The sequence below is a fragment of the Equus asinus genome, chromosome 20, assembly GCF_041296235.1.
Source record: "Equus asinus isolate D_3611 breed Donkey chromosome 20, EquAss-T2T_v2, whole genome shotgun sequence".
Classification (NCBI taxonomy): domain Eukaryota; kingdom Metazoa; phylum Chordata; class Mammalia; order Perissodactyla; family Equidae; genus Equus; species Equus asinus.
Genome location: NC_091809.1, coordinates 100,316,428 through 100,331,743, shown reverse-complemented (window position 1 = coordinate 100,331,743; position 15,316 = coordinate 100,316,428). Strand labels below are relative to the sequence as shown.

The 15,316-nt window shown below is 39.2% G+C and overlaps 2 protein-coding genes across 4 annotated transcripts in view; one reads left to right on the top strand and one right to left on the bottom strand.

Moving 5' to 3' along the window:
- Window positions 1–14,998, bottom strand: part of NUCB2 (nucleobindin 2) — a 41,821-nt gene extending 26,823 nt beyond the window's left edge. For 2 of the 3 annotated variants that reach the window (XM_044752408.2, XM_044752410.2), the window contains exons 1-3: window positions 14,854–14,998; window positions 10,323–10,477; window positions 824–967 (exon numbers count right to left, since the gene is read on the bottom strand). In XM_044752408.2, the coding sequence (XP_044608343.1) occupies window positions 824–967 (144 nt within the window). In that variant the 5' untranslated portion in view covers window positions 10,323–10,477; window positions 14,854–14,998. Of the gene's footprint in view, window positions 1–823; window positions 968–10,322; window positions 10,478–12,631; window positions 12,710–14,853 lie in introns of those variants that run through there. The other variant, XM_044752409.1, reaches the window with a different exon arrangement.
- On the top strand, window positions 12,113–12,531 carry LOC123278736 (translation machinery-associated protein 7-like). Its single transcript, XM_070491274.1, has one exon. The coding sequence runs from the start codon at window positions 12,227–12,229 to the stop codon at window positions 12,398–12,400; it is 174 nt and encodes a 57-aa protein (XP_070347375.1). The 5' UTR covers window positions 12,113–12,226; the 3' UTR covers window positions 12,401–12,531.
- Window positions 14,999–15,316: the final 318 nt, after the last annotated feature.

Below are 15,316 nucleotides of genomic sequence, written 5' to 3'. Positions count from 1 at the left end.
AATATCTGTGCCAATTTTCCTCTACTGTATATATGGGATGCCACCAGACCATGGCCTGATGAGCAGTGTGTAGGTCCACGCCAGAATCCAAACCTGTGAACCCTGGGTCCGCAGAAGCAGAGCACGTGAACTTAACCACTACGCCACCACGCTAGCCCCAAAAAACTGTATTTCTTGTTTTTTTTTTAAAGATTTTATTTTTTTCCTTCTTCTCCCCAAAACCCCCCAGTATATAGTTGTATATTTTTTAGTTGTCGGTCTTTCTAGTTGTGGCACGTGGAATGCCACCTCAGCATGGCCTGATCAGCAGTGCCGTGTCTGTGCCCAGAATCCAAACCAGCAAAACCCTGGGCTGCTGAAGCAGAGTGTGCAAACTTAACCACTCGGCCACGGGGCCGGCCCCTGCATTTCTTAAGTGAAGAGTTTTGTATCAGAACCAATACCATATGTTACTGTTACATAAAGGCAGACTTTCTATATGGCTTAGACAATGAAGACTTAAGCAATAATATTAATTGCTTTTACCATATTGCCACCTGTCTCTCCTCATTGCTATCTGTCTCTCCTTTGAATATAATACCATGTTTTCTTGGCTGTTTAGCTCTACACTGGAATTGTATTATGATTAATTTTTCTATGCACTACCTAATACTAACTACATTAAATAAACATTGTCTAACATTAACCAATATATGCTTATCCAATACACTTTTCACTGATATTTCAGGAATAGTTTCTAAATGTCCAATTTTATAAGTAAGAAATATTAGCAATATTTTAGTTAAAATTCTCCCCACAAGGTTTTCTTTATCGTTTGACTTACAGGTGCTTCTATCTTTGCGCTCTCCACAGGTTGAGTATGTTTTACTTTTGTCTTGTCTATGTCTATAGGCACGGCTTCAAGAGCAGTAAGTAGACAAGTAACCAAGAAAAAATAATATCGTAGTAGGATGGTCCTCCACCTCATCTGAAATAAAGGTATAATTATAGTAGGTCCTGAAAAGATGTTTTCAAACTACATATACATGCATTCTCAATGTCACATCAATAATATCTTCAATTTCAGGAAGTTTAATACAACAAAAGAATTTTAGAAAAAAGGTTAAAAATAGATTATAACTTATCAAAAATAATGCTTAAAATAGATCACTAAAGAAAATCAGGACAGAAATGCTTTTCAGCTAAAATTAAAAAGACAAGGAAACAAAATTTTAAAGTTTAAACTGCTTAGGTACTATAAGAAAACATGTGGTTAATTTAAAAACGTTCATACAAAGATGGTGATGAGGGACTCAAAACTTAAAAAAATAAATAGCCCAGGCTTAAGAAATGGAGAAGTAAAGAAAAACTATATATTTTTTCTCAATTACAATACCAGAGAGTCAAAATTATTTCTTGATATGATATTTAACTTAGCTTCAACCTGATTTTGAAAATAAGTTGCTGTATGAACATAAGTTGATTAATAAAGCCAAACAACTAGCTACAAATCTTCTCTTTACCTTATCAAACATTATTTTATCACGACCAATAGTCATTTGCTAAAAGTCTTTTTAGTCAATAATTTTTCAAATAAATAGGTCAATAAAATATCCAGCAGGATATAACAGGGTTGAAACAGAAAGAGGAGCAACTAGTGCTGGTCCCACAATCTCAGTCAAATTTTCCTTATTCAAACAGTTTCTATTTCATGAGGATCCTAGCACCTCGGGAGGATCGACTACAAGAATTAGAATGAATAAAAATCTCATATTTAATTGATTTTACACATAGACTCATGTTAGGGTCCAAGTCAAGAGCCACAGTCTGGCCATCAATTTGGAGCATGCATTATTCGACTCAGAGTCTCCCAAACTTAGCTGGCCATGAACTTTTTTTTTTTAAGTAACGTGTTTTTCTCCACAGAACACAGTTTGGAAAAGCATACATTGCCTCATTCTTACCACAACCCTGGGTAGTACACAGGGCAGTGACTCATTTTACAGATGAAGAAACTTTTAGTTATACCAGTTCACTCACAGAGCATTGTCTTGCATTAACAAAATCACAAGAACTCACATTTTAGTGCTACTTCTTGTAAAGCAATTTTTTTAAATAAAGTCTTCTTTGCTCTTACATGGCAGGAAAGGTCCGGGTTTTTTTTTTTAGATTGGCCCTGCGCTAACATCTGCTGCCAATCTTTTTTTTCCCTCTCCGTCTCCCCAAAGCCCCCCAGCACATAGTTATATATTCTAGTTGTGGGTCCTTCTAGTTGTGGCATGTGGGATGCTGCTTCAGCACGGCTTGATGAGCGGTGCCATGTCCGCACCCAGGATCTGAACCAGTGAAACCCTGGGCCACTGAAGCGAAGTGTGGGAACTTAACCACTCAGCCATGGGGCTGGCCCCTAGGAAAGCAAAATTTTTAGCACCTTTATTGATATATAATTCACATGCCATAAAATTCACCTATTTAAGGCATAGGATTTGTTGACTCTGTAAAGATGGACACTTGGGTTGTTTCTACAGTTTTGGCTAGTATGAATAATGCTTCTATGAACATTTGTGTTCAAGTTGTGCTAATGTTTTCAATTCTTTCAGTTATACACATAGGAGAAGAACTGCTGTGTCAATTTGGTAACTCCATGTTTAACTTTTTGAGTAACCACCAAACTATTTTCCATAGAAGCTGTACCATTTTACACTCCTACCAGCAATATATGAGGGTTCCAATTTCTCCACATCCTCACCAATACGTGTTATTGTCTATCTTTCTTATTATAGCCACCCTACTGGGTAAGAAGTGCTATTCACGGTAATTTTGATTTACATTTCATTGGCTAATGATGTTGAGTATCTTTTCACATATTTATTAGCTATACTTTTTCCTTTTACTTTTTAATTAATAAAAAGTAGCATTGAGTTAGTTGTTATTTATTTATTTATTTATTTTGGTGAGGAAGATTGGCCCTGAGCTAACATCTGTTGTCAATCTTCCTCTTTTTGCTTGAGGAAGATTGCCTTTGAGCTAACATTTGTGCCACTCTTCCTCTGTTTTGTATGTGGAACGCTGCCACAGCATGGCCTGACAAGTGGTGTGTAGGTCCACAATTGGGATCAGAACCTGTGAAACCAGGGCCACGGAAGCAGAGCACGTGAACTTAACCACTACCCCATGAGGCCAGCCCCAAGTTAGTTGTTTTTTCAAAAGTTCTGAATTGAAACTTTTGTTCATCTTTGCAAGTCCCATGTCCCACTGTGAACAACCTGACCAAATGGCCATTAAAAAGGATAAAAGTTTTAAGTATAGTCATGGCTGAAAAGCCCAAGCAATGACTTAACTGGTCAAGTCAATTTTGATGTCTTCTATATACACTCCTGGAGCTTCACTGAGTCTCCATGGGTCCTAACATGGTACACATATAGTTAGAAAATGAACAATTGCTAAAAAGATTTGAGTAGTCTTCCGTATATGCGCCGCAGAAAGTGAGCTCAGTGATATACCTCTGTAACTTCATTGTGCAGACCTCATCAGGAACTGTGACTATCCCTTGATATGGACAATCCAGAGTTTAAAAGAATCTTTCACATAGGCTCCTCCCCTCCACCCCGCATTATCGTCCACGTCCCTTAAGCTCTCCTCCTCCCATGACACAACACACGTACACAGAGCAATTAACAAGCAGTTCCATCTCAGCAACTAGCAGCTATGTCATAAATTTTAAAATATGCTCTTTTTTTTTATAGTGTCCACCTTTACTTCCATACACAATAGAAGCCTGAGATTAATAAAAGTAAACTATAGTTAAATCCAATTTTGGAAGTGGAACCCCTTTTCCAATTTGTCATTTCTGCTCTCTCACTCCTCTGCCAAGGCTACCATATACAAGAAGACAAGTCAAGGGAGGAATACGTTCGTTTATATGAATGTGTGTGCGTGTGTGTGTGTGTGAGTGTGTGTGCACGCACGCACGTGTCCTGACAGTAACTCCAAGTGACAAAGTGACAAAAAGGCAAAACTGAATTGACTGAATTTATGGTTCACAAACATTTAATTGGGCCCTGGGCTTATAAATAACAATAGAAACCATCTATTAGTCTTTACTATGTACCAGGCAGTATGCTAAACTTTTTTTTATATTAACTAATTTAATTCTTACAATGGCCCTGTGAAATAAATATTATCATCCTCATTTTAAAGTACTGGAAACTCAGCCACATCAGCTAAAAAACTTGACCAGGGTCACACAGGAGTAAGGAAGTCAAAGAGCCAGAGTCTGGACCTGGGAGTAACTGACTCCAAGGGCTAGGTCTGCTTTAAGCAGTGGTTCTCGAAGTGTGGTCCCTGAGCCAGCAGCAGCAGCATCACCTGGGAATTTGAAGAAATGCAGACTCTCAAAGCTTACTCCAGACTTTCTAAATCAGAGACGCTTTGAGCAGGGTGGGGATGCGGGGGCACGATCCATTTTAACAAGTCTTGTAGTAGGTGATTCTGATGCACGCTACTGCCTCCCTCTGCTCTTTTATTCACAAACCTCCCCTACAAGGAGAGACAAAGAGAATGCTTATCTGAAAAGCAAACTCGAATAATCAAGGGGGAAAAAACAGGTGTAATCTCTAAGAAGAGTAAGGCAAAATTAAATTTTGGTTTGTATTCTAATTCCATCTGCAACACTCACCTGCTAGAACCATAGGTCAGTCAATTAACTTTCTCCATTTGTTTTGCCCCTTTTTTAAATAATGGATCTTTTTTAAAAAGGGAATTTAACTTGACCTCATTATTCTTTAAACTCTTGAATTCTATTAACAGTTTATTATTTCAAACAAAGTATAGATCTTTTCTGTTACATTATCAGAAATACTAACAAAAACAATAAAATTGCTTGTACTCATACTAATTATATGAATTATATAAAGTCATTTATAAATGCCTTTAAACTAAATATTGCTTATTCAGTCAGCTTCAAATTACATTGGTAGAGCAAGTAGAAGATCTGGGTGCTGGGATACAAAGAATTTCAAAAACCAACTAGCAAAGAAAGTTCCCATCTAGATACAATGAAAACGAGGTAAAGACACGTTTCACATTTTGGATATGAGGTGTGAGAAATTGTGCCCTCTGATCAAACTTCCACCTTGCTTCTGTGGAAAGAGAAACTAAGTTCCTCCTTGATTTTAGGTATAGAGACTGTCAGACTTGCATTTCATTCAAGCTGGACTTGTTTTTAACTTCTGCAGGAAGGAGATAATGAACTGTGACTGCCATTTCAAAACCAAAAGGGGTTTTGCTTTTCAATAATTTTAAAGAACAAAAGACTGAGAGTTCAAGTAGAAACTTGTTTGTTATAAAATCAAATACAAGAGAACTGAATAACAAATACAACCAGATGCAAAAGGACACATATTATACGATTCTATTTATATCAAATGTCCAGAATAAGCCAATCCATAGAGAGAGAAAGTAGATTAATGGTTGCTTGGGGGTTGTTGGTGGGTGAGGGAGAATGAGAAATAACTGCTAATGGGTATCAGATTCCTTTTTGGGGTAATGAAAATGTTCTAAAATTAGATAGTGGGGCCGGCCCAGTGGCATAGTGGGTAAGTTCGAGCACTCTGCTTTGGCAGGCCAGGGTTTGCAGGTTCAGATCCTGGGTGCAAACCTATACACCACTCATCAAGCCATGCTGTGGTAGCATCCCACATATGAAACAGAGGAAGTTGGCACAGATATTAGCTTAGGGACACTCTTTCTCAAGCAAAAAGAGGAGGACTGGCAATGGATGTTAGCTCAGGGCCAATCTTCCTCACCAAAATAAAAAAAAGATAGTAGTGATGGTTGCACAACCTTGTGAATATACTAAAATCCCCTGGATAGCACACTTTTAAAGGGTGAATTTGGGGCCAGCCCTGGTGGCCTAGTGGTTAAGTTTGGTGGACTTGGCTTCAGGAACCCAGGTTCGGTTCCAGGTACAGACCTACACCACTCGTCTGTCAGTGGCCATGTTGTGGTGGCAGCTCACCTACAGAAAAGAGGAAGACTGGCACAGATGTTAGAGCGAATCTTCCTCAGCAAAAAGAGGAAGATTGGCAACAGATGTTAGCTCAGGGCAAATTTTTCTCAGAAAAAAAAAAAGTGAATTTTATGATATGTAAATCATATTTCAACTTTTTTAAAGTAATGAAAAGTAGAGCAAAAAGTCTGAGCTTATAAAATAAGACGTGAACATAAAAAATGAACAAATACAATTTACAAACTAACATTAACCTACAGCAAAGAAGTATAGAACTAGCCATGCTTATAACTTTTTCATAATTATCTAATTTTTATATCCTTAATGATTTTTGTCTGCTTATACTATCACTACTAGAAAAGTAAGTGAAAATCTTGAGCTAACTAAATCTGGTTTGAATGTCCAAGAGCCCTTCACAACCTGCCGAGTGTATTCGTTTAGTTCTTGCTGCATTCTGAGGCCATACATCTGAATATTTAAAGGATAGCTTGCCTGAAAAGTAACACGACTTGATGTTATTCTTGATGCCATGTATAGACAACTCCAACTCCTCAGCATTTCAGTTAACAAACTAGTGAAGGAGGGGTTGAGGAAAAAAGGTGAATCTGAAAACTTTCCGTCATCATCTTTTGAAAAGCACTAGGATCAAAACTTGCAAAATGAGTGCCAGAGTCTTGGAAGAAAATCCCAGGCAAAGGGGCTTGAAGAAAGTCCCAGAAGAAAATCACCCTCACTCTCCACAGTAGAGAACAATGTTGTGTGGGAAAAACACAGACATTGACAATTCTGAAACAAGAAAGTGTTTCAAAAGAATCAGACTACGAATGTGAAAAGTCTCAGGAATACCTGAACCAATTTATTTAACTTGTAATTTCTTTATGTATGCATAAAAGCGATGTGAGAAAAATCTATGTCTAAATGAATCTAAAAAAGCACTTTCAGTAAACATAAAATGAAATTGTAAGTGATAAAGCATAGTGTCACAGTCTAATTGGAAGTATTTTTTCTATATGGCATATAACGTGTCTTGATATCACTGAAGTCTTAGAGTCAATGAAATACCAAATCTTGAATTTTAAATCTACCCTCTTCTTTTAAGCTATTTATCTTGCCTCTTTAATATATACTTCCTCTCCTTCCTCGCCTCCGTTTCGATTTCTGCTTTTGATTGACAGAGAATTTTTCAAATACACTTTTCTCCCTCCACTAGGTTCTAATCTTTTAATGTTTATTCTAGAAATAATTAGGACAATGAACTCACTGAAGTCTAAAGTTAATTAAAATTTACTCCTTAATAAGGCCTCAATAAATGTGAACTGTTATAACAAAAGAAATAGAAAATGTTCTGGCATATTAGGTAGAAAAGTCACGACACAAAAATTTCTTTAAATAACAAGATAACATCAAATGTGTCAGAGACAGGTTTACAGATTTTCATAAACCCAATAACGTCCATACAAAAGAAGGAGAGCTAAGCGATAAGGAGAGGCAATGGGAAGAAGAGGGGACGAACCTACTTTTATTCCATTTCCAGGTCAGTAAGAATGGCCTTCTCCTTTCTTTTATCACCCTCTTCCTCAATAAGAACAGAGACCCAAACAGGAGACACTGGGTTAAGCTAGGCTGAGAGTAGACTGATCCAAACCAGGATAGGCTGATAATTTACTCTCTAAAGTAGGATGAGCTGCAGTTCCAAATCAGGCAGTGATCTCAAGACAGCAGGAAAGCACTGATCCCAAGGGCATCGGAGCCTCAGGCAAAACTACAAAGTAAGCAGAGTTCTTAAGCTTCTCCTAGCATTCAATAAATACAAAATAATTTCCCTAAATTTTCAAGCCCTAAAAGGAGGCTTATCTTTCTTCCCCTGTCTCCACCAGAACAAAATTCCCATTCATACACAGAGGTAGATTTCTTAACTATTGATTCATACTAGTAGTTATCCAGATTAAGGTTACCTGGTGGGTGAGTAGGTGGATGGGTGGGTGGGTGTAGGGATGTGTGTGTATCAGATAGTTTCCTGTTTTGCTGTAGGGAGACATATCCTGGAAGTGGTTACAAAGAATGGTCATGGAGAGAAGAGGGTAGGGTAAAGGAAACTGAAACAAATGTGTCTCTTTTCTTGTAACAGTCTCTGTTCCTCCCTCATGTATCTTTTTCCCCTATCTCAACCCTGCTCCTTTACTCCTCTTCCTACAAATATGAGTGAATTGAAGTACATTTTCTTTCATCTGTTGTATATATTGATTAATTTAACAAATATTTATTAAGTACCCACTTTGTACCAGATATTATGCTGGATACAAAGGTAAGTAAGATAGACATGATCACTACCCTCAGAGAGCTTTCAATCTAATGTGGAAGGCAGCCTATTAAATAAACTATTGCCATTTGAAAAATAGCTGCTTACAAAACGAGGCATAGCATCATTTTTCTGTTAATTAAAAAAACTTTAAAGGCATTAAAATGGTATTCAGCAAATAGACATTTTCAGTCAAGTGACTTACAATGCTAAATACCTTTTAAAAACAAAACTGGGCTGTTTTTATAATCATAAGGTTCCTGATTATTTTGTTTATTTAGGGTCAATGGTTGTAGATTGGAAAAAAAAGGAAATCGAAGGACTAGTAGCAAAAGAATTACTGTACTTTGTGCCTAAGTGATAGAAGGAAAAATTCAAAACCTTGCAAAAACACAAAGATACTTTATAGAAATAAAATCTTAATTTGTTGGGGCCAGCCCGGTGGCACAGTGGTTAACTGCACACATTCCACTTTGGCACCCAAGGGTTTGCCAGCCCGGATCCCGGGTGCAGATATGGCACCACTTGGCAAGCCATGCTGTGGCAGGCGTCCCACATAGAAAGTGGAGGAAGATGGGCACGGATGTTAGCTCAGGGCCAGTCTTCCTCAGCAAAAAGAGGAGGATTGGCAGCTGATGTTAGCTCAGGGCTAATCTTCCTAAAAAAAAAAAAACAATTTGCTCCTAGATTACTGGTTAGCAGAGGGGAAGGGGATTGGGGAGTGAGCATAAGGGGTAAAGGGGCACATGTGTATGGTGACTGACAAAGAATAATGTACAACTGAAAATTCACAATGTTATAAACTATTATCACATCAATAAAAAAAAATCTTAATTTCCTTATCTTCCTTCTAATATTCCTAAAGGACTGACTGAATCTTTAGATTCTTCCCCCCTCCAATTTCCATTCCCTGAATTTCAGTTTCCTTTATCAAAACTTCATTTCAATTCACTTTCTTTACAGACATAATGGCAACTGAATCATTTCACATGACAAGTGTAGGATATATTTATATAATATTTACAAAGAAGAGTCTGGAAGGAAATAAAATATCAGCATACCAAAGTAAGTGAAGCAAAGGCCAGCTAAAGTAAGAGGAAATTTCAAGACAGGTGACAGTTAAGTGGTTAAAAAAACACACACAAAAACTTTTAACTAACAAGGAAGATAAAAGTGTGCCTCATGGGATGATACTGAATTTAAACGTAACTTGAGATGGCTTATACTTTTCAACATAAATTTACTTCCTGATGATCTGTTATGTGATACCCTTGGGACAACTTATCTCTGTCTTTTTAGTGCCTCACACAAAGCAAGCGACTCAATAAATGCTAGCTCTTTTTTTAACACATCCATAAATTGCAGAACAAACATCTATTAAGCATTTATGGGTAATCTAAAAAAATAACCAGAACAAATACCCAATCAAGACAGAAAGGCTTTTATAATGAATCATGGGATAAAAGTAAAAAAAGAAACACAATTTATTAGATGAAAGTTATTTTCTTCTGTAGACAATGGTTCTGCCACCGCAAATTACTCAAGTCACTATTAGTGGCTATCATAGCTTACAGATCTCAGAGATGAAAGAGAAAAAGATCCATACTGTGACAGAGACTTCTATTTGCCTGATGATATCCACATCTTCCCTTCCTCCTCCGTAACAAAAGCCCAATTTTACTCAGGGCAGCCATGCATTCAGCTATATTTCCTTGCTTCCCTCGGAGCCTGAGCTTTGGTTCAGGAAGTCTCCTTAAAGGGAGAAGATGTACCCTTCTTTGTCTTTGCCTTGCTGCCTGGAACTTAGCTGTGATGGTTAGAGCTCTGGCAGCTATCTTGCACTATGAGCACCAGGGCCCCACCTTAGGGATAGCAGACCAAAGAACTGGAAAGAGCTTAGGTCCCTGATGACTTCATGAAGCTACTATACCAATCCTAGATGGCCTACTTCAGGAATTATTTTACATGAGAAAATAAATATTGTGTGTTTAAGCCATCTTTAAGTCTGTTTTGCTTTCTTAACTGATCACTTACCTTCAGAAAGGTAAAGAATTTTTATCTCCTTTTTACAGATGAGACAACTGAGATCCAGAGAGGTAAGATGACTTGCACAAGATCAAATTAGTGAAGAAGTGGGTCTTGGCTCGTAGCTCAATGCTGTTTCACTAAAAACTGACTCTTAGCAGATTCTAAATGTAAAAAAAAAATGAAATAAAACACATTAAATATAAACATAAATTTAGCCTTATTACAGTGGTAATGGCACATGATAGTGTCTGCATTTGTCACATCCTGTGAAAAGAAAAAATATCAAATTTTTGTGATGTGTAAGGAAACTAAACAATATCATATTCCAGTGAGGAGGGAGTTGGATATTTAAATAAACAAAATCAAAGACCAGAATAAACAAAGATATTGATTTATTGTGCCCAGGTTGCTCCCCTTTTAATAACTATATTTCCCCTATTTTAAATAACTAAGAAGAATTCAAACTAAAAGCTTATTTTCCTCAGCAATGAGACTTCAAGATATAGGCTAAGTTTTCCTATTAAACCCTTAATTGGAATCTTTCTTTACCCTTACCATCACTTTTAAAAATTAACCTTGGCCCACAGATCAGTCACACAGATCAGTAACAAAGCAAAACACCTCAAACTCTTTTTTGAAACTCCACTACCCAAGTGTAAAATACCAGGCAGTTAGCTCATGTGCAAGCTCACTGGTAAATGTAATCAATTATTTCCAAGTAGTCTGTAAAGAAAATAAGCAAATAAAATATCTTCAAATTTTAAGAACACAGATATTTCTCTCTTTTTGTGGTATATTTAACATAAGATGATCTAAGCAGAAGAGTGCTCACATGCATGTTATATGTTGGAAAGGCATATGACTTTTATGAACACAGCATGGTCAAAAATAAACAAACAGCAGATTGAATACTAACCACTCCCATTTACTGGTAAGCTACTTGCCTGTCTGAGTCTCGATTTTCCTATCTACAAAATTAAACTAATCCTTCTTCATAAGCTTTTGACTGGATGAAAATAACAATGACTATCATGTCACTAGCACAGTGCACGGCAACAGTAAACGCTCGACAAATATTAATGCCCTTCCCGTCTTGAAAATAAAATAGCTATATATTGAAATAATGAAAATCTGCTCTGCAAACACCCAAAGTTATAAAACTTAAAAAGCAATAAACCAGTTTGAACAACCTTTCAATGTCATTTTTGAAGAGCCGCATTAGAGCTCTCCTCTGAGCACCACCACAGCCAAAGCCCTGATGCAGCTGTAGGCCAATGAAAAAACTACAGCCAACAAGAGGAACACAATCTTTTCCTCCTGGCATTAAAACGGAACTTTTGCAAGAGACCCAGGTTTCTTATCCAAGGCACTGCCCAGAGCCAGGAAACTTGGGTTGCTTCTTCTTACTGTCAAAGTCATAATTCTAACAGTAAAAAGGAGTGGGGTGGAGAAAAATAAATGGCTTCTGAGCTTCTTGATGGCAGCAGAGACAAGGGCAATCAGTAAGCTGGTGCTCATCTCCATTTTTCCCTTTGAAAATTAGAGTCAATGGGAAAGTGAGGTTCAAAATATCAGATGTATGACCAGCTGAGCTGTACTCCACCCCTTCCCTGTATCAAGACATCAGCATCGATTTTCGTGTCTCTGATGCTCATATCTGTAGAAAAGGACACCTGTCAAGGAACCCATTACATCACCTTTTTCTCGGTTACAGTATCCTTGATAACAGACTCTTGAAAAGCAGATACTGTTGCTCATCTGTATCACTCAATATACAAATTTATTAAAATTACAATGTCTTCATTATTTACACATACTGTACTTCAAATAACGAAAATACAATACGTCAAAAAGCTCTGCAAAAAATAAAAGCGTGCAGGGTAGAGTCTGGGGAAGGGGTGGCAGGTGCCATGTCTGGCCGCAAAGGTGGCAAGAAGCAGCCCCTGAAGCAGCCCAAGAAGCAGGCCAAGGAGATAGATGAGGAAGATAAGGCATTCAAGCAGAAACAGAAGGAGGAGCAGAAGAAACTCAAGGAGCCAAAAGTGAAGACTGCAGGAAAGGTCCCTGGCCACAAGTGGAAGTAAGAAATCTGGGAAAAAGTACGCTGTTTCTTGTGCCTGAGGCAATGGTGATCCTTCATTCCATTCCTGTTTAAACATCTAGAGTCCTTGCAATAACATCTGTTGCCACCTATAGTTAGAATGAAGTGTTGTCTTGGAGCCTGTTGTACATTTAACAATAAACTTTCATAAAAAAACAAAAAATCATACAGTGACTCATCTTCTCTTTACTTCTTCTCACTCAGCCATTTCTACCTTAGCTGGGAGGTCCGAGTAAATCCAGCCCAGAATCCTTCTAATGTTCTTCAGTCTTTGATCTATCCCGAATTCTGTACCTCCTGGAATTACACCAATTCATTTGAAAAAATAAATAAATAAAAAAGAAAAGCATGCAACAGCTATCTCAATTTCCATTAGGCTGCTTTAACATTTTTAAGTCAGAGAATTCTGGGACCAGAAATCATCTTTGAGATGGTTTTGTTCAGACTCTATTTTCATAAAATATTCTAAAGCACAGGCAAGTTACTAACTTAGCCAGGATCATTTGGCGGAGCCAGGATTGGAATCTGGCCACCAAATTCTAATTAAGTATACTTTCACTATATCACGGTGGTTTTTTTAAATTTTAGATTGTAAATCATTAAGTGATTGATATTTTTCCTTGAATAAATTATTTGAAATTGCTAGCAGCCTGTTTTTTAAAGTCTATAAACAAACCGCACATGTTAAACATAAAAATAACAAATTTCCCATTTCTAGACCTTCAGTTATTTAGAAAAAGTTAATCTATCACGCCAAATATAATCAACTCAATTGTGAGTTGCAACCCTTGTTGCCTTAATTGTGCATTTTATTTTAACTAGTATTTACAGAGCACAAACCAACCTGGCAAAAAAGCATGCTGAAAGGGTACTCACAAAATGTGTGAGATGAGCAGAGAGTACCTCGGAAGATCAAAGAAAGGTAAACACAACGTGGACTCGGCTTGCAAGACGGGTGAAATTAGCATAGAGGAAGAGAACAGCATAGGTAACCACACAGAGACAGACGGATTTTTCACTCATACTAGAAAGCTAGACCAGATGGCGGAGAGTTCAAAGACCAAGATGAGAAACAGAAGTTTCCATGTTCACCCTAATAACAAGAGTGATATTATTTGAGATTTCCAATTCTAAATTTACATGTTTTTCAAAAAGTTTTGACCCTATTAACTGAAGAACATTTGTTGAAACGTGTTTGTTCAACATTTGTTGAACTTGTTGTTCAAGTTTTATAAGATAACTCACATTCAGCTTAAATCAGGATTAATCCTGAGGCAATTTCTGTGAGGGACAAGAGGCAAGAATCTAGATATTGCCTGACTCTATTCAACAGAATTCACCAGGGAAGGCCTTAAGAAGCAGATAATTTAAAAGGTCATAAAAGAAGCTATAGTTTATCTGATCTACATTTATTATACCACGAGTCATACTAATTTTAACCAATTCCTTAAAGCAACTGTCTCATCGATTCTTTAAATTCTTATAGAGAGTCCACAATCTCCATCAAATAAATTTGACTATCAGAAATATTTGAATATAACCTCCCTTCCCCCTCCTTTTTTTAACCAAGATAATATATCGTTTGGTGGTCAAATTCATCCACGGATTTAACAGCTTTCACAAAAAGGCTTAGATGGCAGCACGCACTTATTCAATTGCGTAAATGTACATTATCCAATTTAGGAGTTCAGTGGACGCTGAGAATTTCAGGAGATTCTGTCTCCCAGAAATAAGAATAATGATTCAATGGTTCATGTTGGTATTATCTCTTTCTCCGTCTCTCTCTCTCAATATTGTAAAATAATTGCCAACCAAGACCATTGCCAGCACCAAGCACAATAACCACATTTGCTCACTAAGTTACCACTCAGCAGGTGCAACAAGGAAGTACTATCTTTCTCATACCCTGAAACTGAAAGAGCTCATCTCACATCTAAAGATTTGTCACTTAAGGGAAAACAATACCACAAGTGGAACGAACTTTCTCCTCTCCTAAGTGTCAGTGGTTGCCTGTGTAACAGAACCGGCAGAAGGGCAGGATTCATGGGCCTAGCTTTGCTCGGCGGCGCGAAGGGTGGCGAGCCTCAGCCCGGCACTGATGGGTATACCTTCCACACCAGTAGACACCACCCTCGCTGGACTGCCGCCGGGGTCTCGGTCCTGTACCCACCCTCGCCTGTTCCCTGCCAAGAGCCTGCCACCCTCATCGACCCCAAAGCAAGCTTGAGAGCCCTGTAGCGAATGGAGCGGAGGAAGGGACCCCATGCCTCAGGCTCCAGCTGGAAGCCCCCCATTCTGACCTGTGTCCGCCCACTGTGCGGCCCCCACCATGCTCATCGCCCGCGCAGGGCAAGCGAAGCCTTGAACCTCACTTCAGGACCCGCTCCAGCCTCCTCCCGTGCTGATCCGCACCCACCTCGAGGCCACCAGCCTTACCTAGCCGGGTCTCGGCGCGCGGGCCTCCGCCTGCAGAACGCATGCAACGCACAGACCTGTCTCTCCAGCCCCCCGCCCGCGGCTTTGCTCTAAGCCTCCGCCGACCGCGCGCTCCCGCCCCCTCGCTGCCATGGCGACAGAACCCGGCCCCCGGCAGCCGCTGATTGGCCCGACGGGAATCGCGGAAGGCGCTGATTGGCGGGGGCGGAGGCGAGGCGGTGCGGGCCGGCGGGGAGGCGGGCAGCGGGCGGCGCGTACGCGCAGGAGCCTGGGGGCGGCTGAGCCAAGAGGGACGTGGCGCTCTGCGACGCGGGCGGGGAAACCGCGCCCCTTCCTTTTCGAGCGTTGTGGAGCAAGATTTGGGCGGGTGAGGTGCTGTCCCGGGACCGGGACAAAACCCGGGGATCTCCTCCCGCTTGGCCGGTGGCCCGCGCCGGCAGCGCCCGGGCGGGGCAGAGACGGG